At 31.6% G+C, this 16,161-nt stretch overlaps 1 protein-coding gene across 2 annotated transcripts in view; it reads left to right on the top strand.

Annotated features, from left to right (window-relative positions):
* The window catches only part of Pdk (pyruvate dehydrogenase kinase), a 74,867-nt gene extending 63,664 nt beyond the window's left edge, over positions 1–11,203 (top strand). Inside the window, exons 7-9 of one of the 2 annotated variants that reach the window (XM_075362876.1) lie at positions 1,560–1,669; positions 3,419–3,642; positions 9,088–11,203. In XM_075362876.1, the coding sequence (XP_075218991.1) occupies positions 1,560–1,669; positions 3,419–3,622 (314 nt within the window). In that variant the 3' untranslated portion in view covers positions 3,623–3,642; positions 9,088–11,203. Of the gene's footprint in view, positions 1–1,559; positions 1,670–3,418; positions 3,643–9,044 lie in introns of both variants that reach the window. The other variant, XM_075362874.1, reaches the window with a different exon arrangement.
* The last annotated feature ends 4,958 nt before the right edge of the window (positions 11,204–16,161 follow it).

The following is a 16,161-nucleotide window of genomic DNA, read 5'->3' as shown; positions in this document are numbered from 1 at the left end:
TTTTACTGGTTTGATGTATTTCTCTGTTCTTTTTTGTTATGCATTAATTAATATTGCAGAAAAGATTAGAACTAATAAATATGGTTTTTCATGTCTGCATTCGAACCCATTCAAGTGTTTCCCAACATTATCAATATTTAGCCTGAAAGTATAAAGTGAAATTCAACTGGCTGAATACAATTTAAAAAAAATAATTTATTTTCTGTGAAAAAATGATTTTAGTACAGGTGATAATATATTTCCTATGATAATGCACTTACTTCAGTTCCTCATAGCCAAAATGTTCAACACTCTTTGTCTTAAATGTTTTGGCATAATTGAAGGATATGGGGGTCTCAGCAACCCGTTGAAATTATTGAGTATGTCAGAGATTCCCAAAAAATAAATGTGTGGTCTGGTTTGATATCCGATCATGTGATCGGCCCATTCTTTTTTCATGAGCCTACTCAGGGAATGTTTATTTAGACGTGCTATAACTGTACATTTTCCTGCAAGTTGATCAAATTGAACAAGAAAGTAATGTTGCATAATGTTTAATGTTTCAACAAGATGGTGCCCCCTACATTTTAGCCTAGGCATTCAGCGTACTCTCAATGCAAGATTCCCTAATCGTTTGATTGGTAGAGCTGGTCCTGAGAAGCCTTCGAGAAGGCCAGATTTGACATCCTGGACTTTTTTCTACAGGGATACATTAAAAACATTGTCTACAGTGAAAAAATCAGGGATTACAACATTTAAGACAACAGATCACTGCTGCTATTGCCACAGTTACACCTGCACTGATCCAGCAGACTTGGGCAGAAGTCAGTTATCAGGTGGATGTTTGCAGAGGAACCAATGGAACTCATATTGAAACATTCTAAGGAACGTAAAAAAACTTTTTGAGTTGGTGAATTATTGAAAAAAATACTTTGATTACCTCTAGTAGTTTCTGAGTTACAATTTTTTTAAATTGCTGCAACCTTTTTCGATGACTTTGTATTTCTTTCAATGTCCTTACAATTTGAGTCATCGTTTTCTTTTAAAATGGTAATAATTTCTGAGAGATGGCATAATTTTTTTGGGATTATGCAAAGGTTAAGAAGAGTATAAATTATAATGATACTAAGGTTGAGAGTTTAATATTTTTTGTCTTTAGTATAAGATTTTTTTTTTTACCTGATATAGAAAACTTCCCTTTACCACTGATGTTCACAGTTTTTTCTTATTTGAATCTTTTATTTCAGTACATTGGAATAATAAAGCACTGCCGTTTCATTTACTTGTACTAAACTATTAATTCACCCTTTGGTATGAATAATTTGTTTTTTGTGTGAACTGAAAATATGATTTTAACTTTTTAAGAATCATGTTTAAATAGAAATGCTCAATTACTGAGATCTGATATTGGAGGTGACCCTAAATACTTTTATAGGATTCTATAATACATTAAAAATTAAATAAAAAAACTTCAAAACTATCAACTTTGTCAAATATTCTATATTATTTTCATCACATTTATATTGTTATACTAGAGATACTTACTTGTAAAAAATAGTAATTTTGAACTTATTTTACAGGCTATGGGTATGGTCTGCCCATTTCTCGCTTGTATGCTCGATATTTCCATGGTGAGTTGAGTCTTTTGTCTTGTGATGGTTATGGAACAGATGCTATTGTATATATGAAGGTAAGGAGATTAAACAATTTATAATTTTTTCATATCGTTTCTAAGTCATCCATAATTTTTCAACACCTTTTCTTTATTTTACTTCATTGTTTGAGATTTTTCTTTTGAGAAACACTCAGTTATTTGTAACAAGAGATGAATGAAAGTGATTTTGAGGAACTGTTTTTTTTTTTTCATTTTGAAGATAATCACTATGAATGTAAACTCTTTTAATGATGTTTTAAAACATTATTGTTCTGGAACTTTTTCCATTTTATTGTGTTTAAAAAAAGTTATCAGAGCTGTTTCTAAAAGATGTTTAGAAAGGCAATAACAGAAATATTTATTTTTATGTGAAATAAGCTGCTCACACTATTTCAGAACTGTGAAAACATTGTAATTTACCAGCCTTTATCTAATGTAATTTAACTTAATATTTATAATTTAAAAACTGTAACTTAAGTGAGCCATAGTTATGAGATTGTTCAGTGAATATGAGTTAACAGAAACAAGAGCTTACTTACAACTTTTTTTTTTTCCCCCCTACATCCCTGGGCCGGACATCCACTAAAGTATACGCAGCCCAGGGACGTGTCCTTGTGACTCTAAGAGGGCCTTCCTACCCACCGGCAGTACGTCCGGCACGGTAGGTCAGCCCCCCTGGGCTTACTTACAACTGCTCAAGAAGTAAAAGTAATTACCTAATATCAACGGTACTCCAAAGGCACTGGGAATTGAGTTGCTACTCAGGCTTCAGTCAGCCCAAGCCACATGTAGTGTTGTGTGAGTTTGCTTATCCTATCTGATCTACATTAATTAATTTGACTTGCTGTTTCTAGTGTAGGTTAAAAAATGTTTACTGATTGTAGTTTTCAAATTGCATTACTGGTGTGTATTATAATTTATTTTATCCTGATTTTAGACTTTAATAAAAATCACATATTGTATCATAAAATCTGTGGTTTTTTCTATTGAATAATGTTCTATGCCTTGAAAAAAGATATTCTACTTTTAGATCACCTTGCTCCTTATTTTAATCTATCCCTGTCTGTCTCAAGAAAGATATATCTAAAAACTATGACAACACGTAATATGATAGTGAATAATATAATTTCATTATTTCAATTTAACTGCTAAAAAAATTGCTAGCACCATTCTATGAAAATAGCTCTAACATTCTTTAATGTTAGTAATCTATGAGAATGGTTTATTAAATGTTGCTTAGTCCATTGGTATTTTATTTTTATTTTACAGTTTTCAATTTTAGGATACTACCTCCTGAGATGTGATGCAGTACCTTCAGTTTATAAAGGATACAGTTAAAAATCTTGAACGAGGACCTTCTGGTATATTTTCTATCCTTCTTATTTTAATGTTTGCTGATCACTTTATTGAAGATTTAAGACCAAAGGAAAAAGTTTATCAATGTTTTTTCCAAATTAATGTTTTATCTTTTGAAATCTGTGACACAGAATAAAGAGTAAGAATGTTTTCTGTAGTTATAGAACTTAAATAGAAAACAGTTAAATATGTATATACTGAGTTAGAAAACTACTATTGCATAACGTAATATTGTTATAAGTCATTAAATTACTCAAGCGAATCTATGATATATAGTATTGACAATGGATTTAGAAAAAAGTAGAAAATATTATTGGTAAATATTTTTTCTGTAATACGTCTGATCATGAATTTTGACATAATCAGATATTGCATGTTTTTACTGAATATTTATTTTAATAAGTAATTTTTACTTTTAATTTTTTACAGGCATTATCTAATGAGGCAAATGAATTGTTGCCAATATTTAATAAAACATCATCCCGTTTTTACCGTACCACAATTCCAACTGGTGACTGGAGTAATCAGACATCTTGCATGTCTGTACGTCATCTTTATACTAACAACTTCAGTAACAAAAATAACAGTAATAATAGGAATACCATCAGAAACCAGCTTTCTAGATCATTGTAGTCTCTCCTAATGAAAAACTGGTAAGATATTGTGTAACTTGTTCTTGTTAACTTCTCTAAATAAGATAACAGTATCATCACTTATATGATATTTTATCTCATTTCCCATAAGAAATATGTTTTATCACAATATTTAAAACTTATAGTTCTACATATAAATATAGTCTTTTAGACTGTGGTCGAGATTGTAAATTAAGTTAAATTTCCTCAAAATTTCCAATAATCATTTTTCTGAATAGTAAACATCCAAAATCCATTTACTAAAAATACAGTTCCTGAAAAAATATATAATTTATTGAATTGCATTATTGTGAGCTATTACACAAAAGTAATCAATGAAATTATTTTTGTCAGTGTTCTCTACTTAAAAATGTTTTTAAATTTTCTCTTTCTGGTAAATTAATAGAAATATTACTTTTAATGTGTGCAATTCAGTGCATAGGATTTACGCAGAAGGTAATTCAGGATGTTCTTCAGTTTTTCTTATAATTTATTTTTCACTGTCACTCACTTCTTCTCTGAATTAACTGTTATATGATTGGCTGCTACTGGACCTTTTATAATTTCAGTATTTCTGTCTGCTTTAAAAGCCATTATCCTTCCCTTACCTGAAATTCTTTTATTGTCAATCTATTACAGTTCTAGTGTGTTCAACCCTTACTTTATTTAGAAAATAAATAAATCCAGGTTAAATTAATTTTTTATCAACAATTTGTTGATTAGAATCCCTTACAACTCGAAAGTTTTTCATTAAAAAAGGTTTTTTATGTGAAAAAGCAAATGTATTTGAGAAAATTAATACTTTGAAAATTATTCATTTAAGAAAAAATGTCTGGGAAAGAAATTTCAAGAAAATATTTATTCGGCTATTCAGATAAAAAGGTCAGTCGATAAATGTAATTATGAAAACAGTCTGTAACATACTGATACCAAATTTTGTGATACTAAAGTCTGAGCATAACTGTGGTTAGAATTAAAGTTTTTTTCATTACAATCAGCATTATAATCTTACCCAAGCTTTTCAAACTTGTTCTGTAGTTTATTTTTTAACAACTACAGGTATATTTGAGGACATACTGTCAGTATTATTGGAATTATAAGCATACAAATACACATCTATCTTTAGTATTGTTTAAGTGAAGTTGCATTAAGTGTGATTGTAGATATGTATGCAAAAAGTGTGTAGATAAGATAACGCAAAATTTTATTTGATATTTTAAGTTATTTTTCTTTTTTATTTGTTTAATTTAAAGTAATTTATTTACATTTTAGATCTAAAACTCATATTGATGCATGTATTTTAGTTTGAAATTTTAGTCATTTGTAATTTTCTTTTCATCCAAAATTTTATTGATTTTTATAAACTCATAATTTATTTAAGTTCAATAATGCATTATTTGATAGTTTATTTAAAATAGTTGCATATTATAGCAGTTTAATTTTTCAAATTATTACCAATTTTCTTAAATTCTAAGGTTGATAAAAACCACATTTTAGCTCAGAACTGAAAATTCTAGTATCTTGAAACAATTTGTAATTTGCATCCTCATTTCATATTATAAGTTTATGTAGTATCCATAAATTAATATATGAATATTAAGTCTGATATTAGCCTTATCAGTTGCAACTGATGTTATGAATTAATTTTAATTCCAAACTGCTTTTTAATTATAGAATTTTAGTTTTATTTTAGAAAGTTATTGTGGAGAGAATGAATTCATCTTATTTTGTATAAAAAGCATTTGAATACTTCGTGGCAATATAATTGATTATATAATTCAAATAGTAATAATTATATCAATACAATTTTTGTGGGTTAATTCTTGTTTATAGAAGTATAAGATTTTAGTTTTTTTTGTACAGGATTTTGCCGCAGACTTCTTTGCTATATGTTTTCTCGTTAAACAACTTTGTAAATTTTTTAAACCAAAGTTTAAATTTTCAATATGCTTTTGTGATACTACACTTCAAAAGTACCTATTCTTTTCATTTCTAGCAATTCACATTTTTCTGCTATAAAGCACTACTCCATGTAAATACGAGGATAAATCAATTATTATCCGCAATTTAGTTATATTTTTGTTTATGTTGGTAGTACTTTCGCGTTGCATAGATGACGCATGCGTGGTTTAATTGTTATTACATCTGTGCAGGTTTGATGCTGCTAGGTTAGTTCCATTATCGCTGCCCTGCCTTTAACCATGGCTACTCCGCTTTCTGTTAGCACCAAAGAAGAGCAATGTTCAGTAATCTGTTTTTTGTGGTTGGAAGATGTATCAGGGGCCGAAATTCATCAAAGACTTTCGATACAGTATGGGAACAGTGTGTTGTGGCAACGGAGTGTCTACGAATGGATTGAAAAATTCAAAAATGGTCGCACAAGTGTTATGCACGACAAAGGAGCTGGACGACCATTTACTGCCACAAATGAGGAAAACATTGAGCGTGCACGTCACATGGTTTTCTTAGTAAGACGAGTAACTATTGATGAAGTGGCACATCGTCTGCAAATTAGTCACAGTTCTGCCTACGAAATCATCCACAACAAACTTGGGTTTCATAAAGTCTGTGCAAGATGGGTCCCAAAACAACTCACACAGTTGCATAAACAAACGTGCTTGGACATCTTCTTAGACAGAATCATCACTGGTGACGAAACATGGATCCATCATTATGAGCCGGAGAGTAAACTGCAGAGTATGGAATGGAAACATCCAAATTCGCCCTGCAAAAATGTTCAAGACTCAACCATCCGCAGGAAAACTGATGCTTACGGTTTTTTGGGACTCACAAGGCCCAGTAATGGAACATTATGGGGAAAGGGGCATGACAATAAACAGTATGTGTTACAGTGAGATGCTTACTGCCAAGCTGAAGCCTGCAATTCTAAGCAAACGCTGAGGACTGCTGTCGAAAGGTGTTGTGTTATTGCATGACAATGCCCGTCCACATACTGCTGCCCACACTGCTGAAATGCTCCAGAAACTCAACTCTTAAGTACTGGCTCTTCCTCTGTATAGTCCTGATCTTGCCCTTTCTGACTACCTCTTGTTTGGTCCACTCAAAGAGGCATTAAATCCATTTAACTCCATTTAAATCCATTTAACTCGCCTAAATCCATTTAGGCCATCCATTTAACTCGGATGAAACAGTGAAAGAAGCAGTATATTCCTGGCTCGCAGCTGAACCGAAAACCTTCTTTTATGAGGGCATCAGGAAGCTTGTTCAATGATGGACCAAGTGCGTTGAAATGCAAGGGGACTGTTGAAAAATGTTGTACATGTAAGTTTCCTATTTGTATTGCAATAAAATTTATAACTACGTTGCAGATAATAATTGATTCACCCTCGTATAACTAAGAATTTTGTTTCAATTTATAAATTGTATTTATGAGGCATGGTTCAAAAGTAAGGGCCAATGAGTTATAAATAACGATTGGCAACACTGATTGATTCGTGATGCGCAGTAGCTTTAAGTGGTCTGTTGGGCATTTAACTGCCACATTGCAGTCAGTTCATTGTTGTTTGCCTTTGCAAGACAGTGTGTTGAAATGAGTGCAGTAATAACAAATCCCACCAGTTGTGAAGTTTGATCAGTGATTAGATTTCTAAATGCAAGAGGACATAATGCTGCTGAAATTCACTGTCAATTGTGTAAAACATATAGGTCTACCACAATGAGTGAAGAAAACTAAGGCAATGGTGTCTTGAGTTTAAGGAACTGTTCAAATGTTCATGACAAACAGAGAAGTGGCAGGCCTAGTGTCTGGAATGATGAAGTTGAATGTGTGAATGCAAAAGTGAGAGAAAATACTCAGTTTACAATTATTCTCTAAAATTTCCAGATGTTTCAAAGACAACATTGTTGAGAATCGTGACTGACACTCTAGGCTATTGTAAACTGTGTGCACAGTGGTTTCCAAAAATGTTGACAATTGCTCACAAAGAATGACATCTGCACATGCTTTTCTCAACCACTTTAACCATGAGGGAGACAAATGTTTTTCACATATTTTTACTGGTGATGAAACGTGGATTTTGTCCATCAGTGCTGAGACAAAACAACAATCCATGCAGTGGCATCATTCTGATTCACCAAAACCAAAAAAATTCAAACAAGCCCAGTATTGAAGGAAAATTATGACAACTGTAGTCTGGGACCAAAAGGGTGTGCTTTTGATTGATTTTAGGAACCTGGAACAACCATCACATTACAGGTCTATTGTGAAACAGTTTCTAAACTGCATCGCACCATTCAAAACCTATAATGGGAAATGCTGACATCAGGAATTGTTCTTCATCACTGTAACACATATCCACACATGGCTGCTTGCACAACAGAAGTAATTCAAAAATTCAGATGGGAGATTTTTTATCATTCCCTTACAGTCCTGATTTCATGCCCAGTGGCTGCCATCTCTTCCTACAACTCAAAAACTGGCTTGCATCTTAACGATTCAAGGAAAGTGAAGAGTTGCAAAACTCAGTGCAAAAGTGGCTACAATCCCAGGCCACAGAATTTTATGCAGTGGATTTGAAGAAGCTTGTTTCATCATCAAAATCATCAAAGACATCAAAAGTGTTTGAAATGAAATGGTGATTATGTAGAACAATAAAGTAAATATATAAGTATTTCAAACTATTAATAAATTTTTCATTTTTTAAACTGTTCTCATGGCCCTTACTTTTGAACTTGTTTCACAATAATAAAGGGCTTATTTCTAGATGAATACTACCCACTACCCTATCTTATATTAGTCTTCATTTAATATATTTTTATTTTGTCTATCTTTTGTAATTTTACCTAAAATAATAAAATTCATCTATTTTTTCCCAATTATCTTTTCCTACTTTGGCATTTCTTTTAGCATATTTCCAGATCTTGCTAAATGAAAAGTAGTATCTAAACCTTTATTCTGTCATTTGCTTGGGTTTTTACTTAATATTTTCTCTAATTTTTCTTCCAGTTCCTTTATTACTTCTATTCAGTCATTGGGAAGCAATATGATTATAAAAAATTGTTGCATTAACCTTTCTCTGATATTTCTTTTTATAACTACATGAATTTTTACAGATTTTAATATTTTTTCTTTGTGCAATGTCAAATTGTTTTTATTTTTAACATTTTATTCCACTTAACATATGCAATGTTTTCTTGAAGTTTACCAATCACATATAAGTATTCTTCAGCCAACTTCTCTAATTAATCTTCCCATAGTATGATTTGATGTTTAAAAGAATCCATGTGTCAAATGTAATTCTGAATATCTGAATCGCATTTGGGAAAATATTTTCTTTTTATTTAAGCTGCAAGTATGGTTTTTATTTAATTACTCTTAGGTTTCTCTAAAATGTGTATTTTCATATTATTGTTTACTGATGTTTTGTTTTTTTTCAATGATTACTGATTTTATTTTATTTTAGGTACAGATTCTGTGGATAAATTTACGTAATATGTTGTTTTCAGGAGAAACAGCAGCCATATCTGTAGAAGACTGAACATTATGCTGAGTAATGGTTATTACTTTGGTTATTATTATTACCAATTAATTGTGTTTCCACGTTAATTCCCAGAATATAATATACTGAAATTTATAATGTGTGTATGTATGTATGTGTGTATGTATATGCTTATATATTAAGGTCTGATAAGAGTAACTGTGGCTTTTAATAACCCCCTTTATAACGATATTTTTGTTATGAAATTTTCAACTATTTTTTTAATTAGAAGAGGCATTTTCTGTTAGTAGAGAGATTAGGAACTTAACATTGCTTTAACAATAGGTTTTGATTGTTTGAATTAGTGTCAAAATTGGCATCTTATTGAACATATGGAAGCCTAGCTGTAATAATTCCATAAATGGTCCTTTTTTTAGTTCGTTGAGTTTTGATAAGTTGTTAGTATTTAAGAGAGATAAAATGAATTCTCAGTATTTCAAGGTCACCATATACAATTGTTCTATTTCTTGCGAAAGTATTTTTATCGTCCAGATGAACAAAAATAATTTTCATAAGAAGGCTTAAGAAACAAAAACATTACGATGACCCTTTTGTTTTGTTCTTTCTTTCAAAACGTTTTTAACTTACAAAATCCTATGATAGTGATAAGAGCCTGTTATAGCAAATACCAGGATGTTGTAGTTGAGATATTTGATTATGCAGGATATTATGTTTGTACTATTTTAAATTGTGGATCATCAGTGAAAGACAAGGAAAATTATAATGGTCATCCTGCATTATTTAAGCCTTCAATTTGTAGTATTTTTTCATACAATGTACCTTACAGCAACAGTTATTTTTACTAAAAAATTAATTTTTTTCATTGACATGTTTTTCATAATTATCCATATCACTCACCTTACTAGTTGATGTCGTAATTTAAATAAGCATAAAATTATCATTAATATTCTACTGGGTATGAAAAGCTAAGCTTAAGTAAAATTGTCCGTTTAAACAATACAACAATTGATATAACCGCAGGTAGTGAAATCAAACTGTGTTTACATTACACACAGAAAATTAAACATCAAAGATTCAATTTTAATGGCTAAATTAATTTTTAACATAAAAAACACATTAAATAAGCAAAAGAAAATTTAACTACACAATAATTGCAAAACAAGTGAAGTTTCATGTTTAAAGCAATGCATATCAAAATTAGAAAAGGTACTAACAGAATAGTTTAATATAATAAGAGATTGAAGAATTCTCAATCTAATACAAAGTACTACTTCATCGGTTAGAAACAAAGTAGTAATCAATGTTTCAACCAATTCTGAACATGGTATCAAGTACATTGAATCACAGTGAAAGCTATCACTTTTGTTACATACTTTGTACATCAAACCTGTGATGAAGGTTAACTTCTGTTAAATAAAAACATTACAAATTTAAAAAAATATAATATTGTATGTTTTGCACTATCTGAGTCCTTCAAAAATAAACTATGAAACTTGTATCATAGAAACTTTGATCATATTCTCCCATTTCTAAATCTTCAGTAAATAATTTATTGAAAGTAAAATAAATTTTCTTTTAAATGTCATGATTGTGCTAGTTAATCTGATATTTTCATAATACAGCGTGGAGTATAGTACCCATTCTATATTACTCTACCTTTTTTTTATATTTAACCATTTATGTATGTACATTATTTTTTCACATTGTTAGAACAATAAAATGGCTAACCCTAATTTCTTATGATTAGAGAAGTAAAAAAAAAATATTTCTTAGTATTTTATATGGTAAATGAGACAGAAGTGTAAATTATGTAATCATGACACTAGTATAATTTTAAAAAATTAAGCCATGGTTAACTCTTGCTAAAACAGACTTTCATTGTATTTCATACATCACACCTGTTCTCTTCAAAATTTTAAAGTTTTAGAATTATTTTACAGAGCAATACTCGATATTAAGTGTTATATAAGAATTCATTGATTAAATGAGTATGTAAATGATTTGGGTGTATTATTATTAATTTTATTTATTTATTTGCATTGTTTTAACTATTAATTTTATATTGTTTATTTTATAAATTTCTGTATGAGAAAGTTATAACAAGATTTCAATTTTGAAACTGACATGTTGTTTTATTATTCTTCCACCTTTCTTTGATTCTTCAGTTACATAAAAGTATGATATTTAAATGTTTTTAAAAGAATTCAAGTTTCCTTTCTGCTTGTGAATCCAACCTACTTATTTAAATTATAATTTTAGAGCAAATTTAAATTTGTTAAATTCCTATTCAGACAACGCAAGACCTTGATTGTATTATCTGAATAGAAAATTAACTGTAGATATTTTTTCTGCATGAATTCTCTCCTAGTGTGTGAAAATCTTTACACCGTCATACTTAGTGAGAGCTTAAAAAGACTAAACTCAGCTGCAACATGTAAAATTTTATGGATGAATGAAAACATAAATTAAACTAAATTATGTGTTTGCATTAGCAAAAGTTTACTTGTTTACCATATTTTTACAAAAAAATGTTTAAAATGAACATCCTGCGCAGCGATGCACTTTTGTGGCCATGATCATATTGATAGTCACCTAATGCAAAAAATTGCCAGTGCTGTCAGTTTCTTGTTGAATGTTCACCTTCAGTTCATCGATAGTATGGGGATTTGATTCATAGACTTTATCTTTCAAAAAGCCACAAAGAAGAAAGTAGCAATTAGACAAATCTGGGGAACTCTGGAGACCACCGACCTCTAATGACATCCCAACCCCATAGGGGTAGACACCCGCTTAGTGACATTCTGGTCGCCCCCCCTCATTCATTGGCCTGTTGGGGTTTAACGGGAGTCATCTATTGCCCTCTAACTTTTTATATCTCATACTAATAAGCCTGTTGTCTCGTTGGGATGCCACCGATGTAAATGCCTCGGTAGACATTTACATCAGTGATTTAATAACTCAGCTTATTGTCTTCGCGATAGGCTTCGTCAGGACATCTTGAATGTCGTACATCATCTCCCTTGGAACTAATTAACCGAGCTTGCGGAAGCGCGAACCCCGCACCTAGTTCTACTTATTATGAGCCATTTCGTGAATGTCTGGTAATTCAAGGTAAATCAACAACATATCACCAAACATGTTGATCGCAACAACGAAATTTAGTCCTAGTTCCCTTAGTAAACCTCAGCTTACGCTTAAATAAACCCCTGACTTAGGTTAAATTATAGACTCCGGTCGGATCCACTAGGGAGAAATGGACAGATCTCCTGCTCCCACTCGGGTCCATCGCAGAGTCCCGCGTGACATTCACCACAATAAACCATCATTGAGATGCCGCTACACCTTATGGCTGCATGGTGTCCCATGCCCTTCCGCAGTGCAGCCGCATCCGACCGACAGTCTTGTTTTACTCATTCTAATCTGCCCTCGTCAAAATTCCGCTACACCTCATGGCATCCCATGCCCATCGGCAGTGCAGTCACCATTCTGCCAACAGCTTTTACAATTATTGACACCTCTTATCTAAGTAACCGTGGCTCGTTGCCTAAGCGCCTACCTTCGGTTAATCATATTGTCCAGGCAGCCCTAGCTGCCTGGGTTCCTACTCTACTAAATCCCCTAGGCCGCTCTAAGTTGGGCGAGGAATCGAAGGAAGCCAGCCACAATTGACCAGTCTCTACAAGTCCTCCAGTTGTCCACGGTACGCTCAGCCTCGTACCATGGACGTCACACAGGACATGGTCCACCGTGTCATTGACCCTACAGTCCGGACACAAGGCGGAATCAACCAACCTAAACCTAGCCAAACTATCTCTAAAAGCACCATGTCCTGAAAGAATTGAGTAACATGCCGATTGGAGAATACCCAGCTAATCGCTTGCAACTCTCTAACATTTGGAAGAATACCATGCGTGTATCGACCAGTAGAAGAATCGTTCCACCTACCTTGCCAAGAGTCAAAACCATGGTCTTCAATTTCCCGCATACACCCTGACGTTAAAAGGCCTTCCTTCTTAGAAACATACTGCTGGCTACACGCCGTAGCCAAAATATAGAGGGGTTTTATGCCGGTAATCACAGTGACTACCTCTCACGAGACAGTCCTGTAGCCACCGACAACAGCTAGCAATAGAAGATGCTGGGCTCGAATCCAGGTAAAGTATAGCATTTTTCATATGCTACAAATTTTCATTGGGCTAATTCGTACAGTGATTTTCTCATTTTGAAGTGGATGCTCAAACATCTGGTGAGGATTTTCAGTCATTCAGTAACTGGTGTTGTGTGAATTAACATGCCCAGATAAATGAAACCATCCCTTGTCTGACAGAAGTACTGCATGAGGTGTATCTGTCCATTGACAATGTTTTTGGGAAGTAAAAACAGTGTAATACCTTCTTTGAACCTGATAATATACCTTTAGCTTGATACCTTGTTAAATAATAATAATAATAATACCTTCTTTTGCCAAGTAATTAGATATGGTGTTAAAATAATTACTTAGTATTATAGACTGTTAATGACTAGTTCAACAAATGACTGATTGATATTGTGGTTCGACAAGGATATTGAGAAATAGCACTTGTAAAAATTTCTTACAAATACAATTTATTACTTTTAAATAATTTATAATGTGTAAAGTATGTAAATATAAATAGAAAACTACAGTTCCGATTAGTACACACCTTACAATAGCTAATAGGAACTAATACAAAATTAACAATAAGATAACAGTTGAAAAATCAATAATTCACTTAATGTAAGAATTAATGTTTACAAAAAGAACTAAACTGAATATTGTCACTTTCACTCCTCTTCACAAAGGACTTGCTGAACAGCTTCTCATTTTTAACCTCTGTCCAAAATGGAATATTTGTGATGCACTCGTACTTGTCTGTTACCATACACTCACTCCAAATGCTCTCACACACCATAATGGAATTTATTGCAAACTGTGCTTGTGTTTATCAAACACTGTGACAGATCCAGTTACATCAGGTATGAGGTGGTGACAGCATATGGGTCACTATGATGTACTACATTTGAGCATATACATATGAGAATAAGTTTGAATCCACTTTGCTGCTAGAAGTGAATGTTAAAGTAAATTTAACTTGTGACAATATATTTTGTTTTCTCCTTTGTTTTTGTAGAATGAAGTAATTATGCTGTTATTGAAAATTTTTATCTAAGTTAAATTAATAAGAATTATCTTACAAGCTATACAATAAAAGTAAACTTGTATGTAATTTAATCTTGCAAACTCTTTAAAGTTTGATGTAGATTGTTTTACTGTACTTTCTTCTGAAAATTTATGGAACAATTTTTTAATATTCATTTCATGTAGTTTGTAGATGTTCTTTAGATGACATTTATTGTATGGTTTTGTTTTTTTTAATTTGATTTCAATATGAAATAAAATTTTTATTTATCAGCTACTTCCCTAGATCATCCTTATTTATTATATTGATGCAGGATTAAATGATGAAATAATGATAGCCAAAACCTGCCTGTGATTAAGTATTCCAGTACTTACTAAAGAGGTTAAACCCAAGAATTGTACTTGTGTTCATTGATATTCTTGTTTATTTGTTCTCTGGTCTATTCACCTATAAGCAAACTGAGCTTCTGTTGCACAAGAAATAGAGATATGATTAACTTGTCATTATTTTGTACTATACACTATCACACAAACTATTTATTGCTTTATATTAAAAAAAAATAATGAAATAAAAAGAAGATTTATTACTTCTGAATAAAATTTCAGATTTGTTTTGTCTGTTCTTACTGTCAAAATTTTTTTATGCAGGTGATAGTTTTTTGTGCAAGAAATACTACATTTTTAAAGATGATTATTGGTTTTGAAAACCAAACAGTTGAGGATTGATAAGAGAGAGAAAGAACACTAATTTTGTATGTAGCTCAACCCAAGAAGGGAATAAGAAGCAGACTACCACACAGAAAGTGAAATGACATTTTTAGAACTGTAACAGAAAAACATTTTCAGTCACAACTACAGAATACAATAATTTATTAACAATATCCGCAATGAATTTAAATAAAAAACTCTTGGCTCATGGTAAGTGCATCACCTTAACAACCTAGTGGTTTTACAACACGTAGAATATTTCACGGAGTAGCATTCTTGAAAAGGAAGGGTATGGAGTCAGGTAATATGCAAAGAGCCAAAACCACATTTCAGTGAACCAATTCCTATAGGTGACCACACTGAATGCAGTTCACTGCATGCTCCTGGTTCTTTTGACCTTGAGTGGCTTAATGACCATACCAGTTTATGACACTTAAAATACAAAAAAAAAACCTCAGTCAGCAGAAACACTTTTCCAATGAAGGGTCCCTTATAGTGTTGATGTCACTTTTAAACTATTTAATTTTTGCTGATAATAGTCAGGAAAAGTTGATGAATGCATTTTGTTGATAATTCTGAAATTATTTAGGCCCATTATTAGATCAAAGTAAAACAGCTGTACTGAGAGAATGATCACAATAAAAAAAATATGTGTAAAAACTAACAAAATCAACATTACTGAAAATAATCTTAGCCTGTGGACACAAGTTTGAATTCAAGCCAAATATGATGAATGTTGAAAATTACCTCAGAAGGTTTTGAGATTAAAATAAAAAATGATAGTAATTATTAATACAAATTTATTTGTGGTTAAATATCTGATTTTGATAATTAAAATGTTAAATTCTTTTTGGTTCCTGAATTTTTCAGCCTATTCCATTTTCTATCAATTTTATTATATATATATTACATACATATTATATTTTTGTAAATATACAAGCCCATTGAATATCCATATTTAACTTCCTTTGAAGTGGAAGCAACAGGAATTTTAAAGCCTCCAGTAGAATAATGATATATATATATAGTCAAAAGAAAGATAAAAAGTAGGGAACAACAATATATGATTTTTTTTTTAGTCGCTTAATGTGTGATTCAAATTACTCCTTGAACCTTAAAATCAAACACTGCTACAATCTAGATGCATAAAGCAGAAGTTCCCTCCAATCCACCAACAGTTAAAAATACTAAAAGAAAGTCTATTTTTACAAATTA

The sequence above is a fragment of the Lycorma delicatula genome, chromosome 4 (assembly GCF_047948215.1).
Source record: "Lycorma delicatula isolate Av1 chromosome 4, ASM4794821v1, whole genome shotgun sequence".
Classification (NCBI taxonomy): domain Eukaryota; kingdom Metazoa; phylum Arthropoda; class Insecta; order Hemiptera; family Fulgoridae; genus Lycorma; species Lycorma delicatula.
This window is presented reverse-complemented; position numbering and strand designations above follow the sequence as displayed.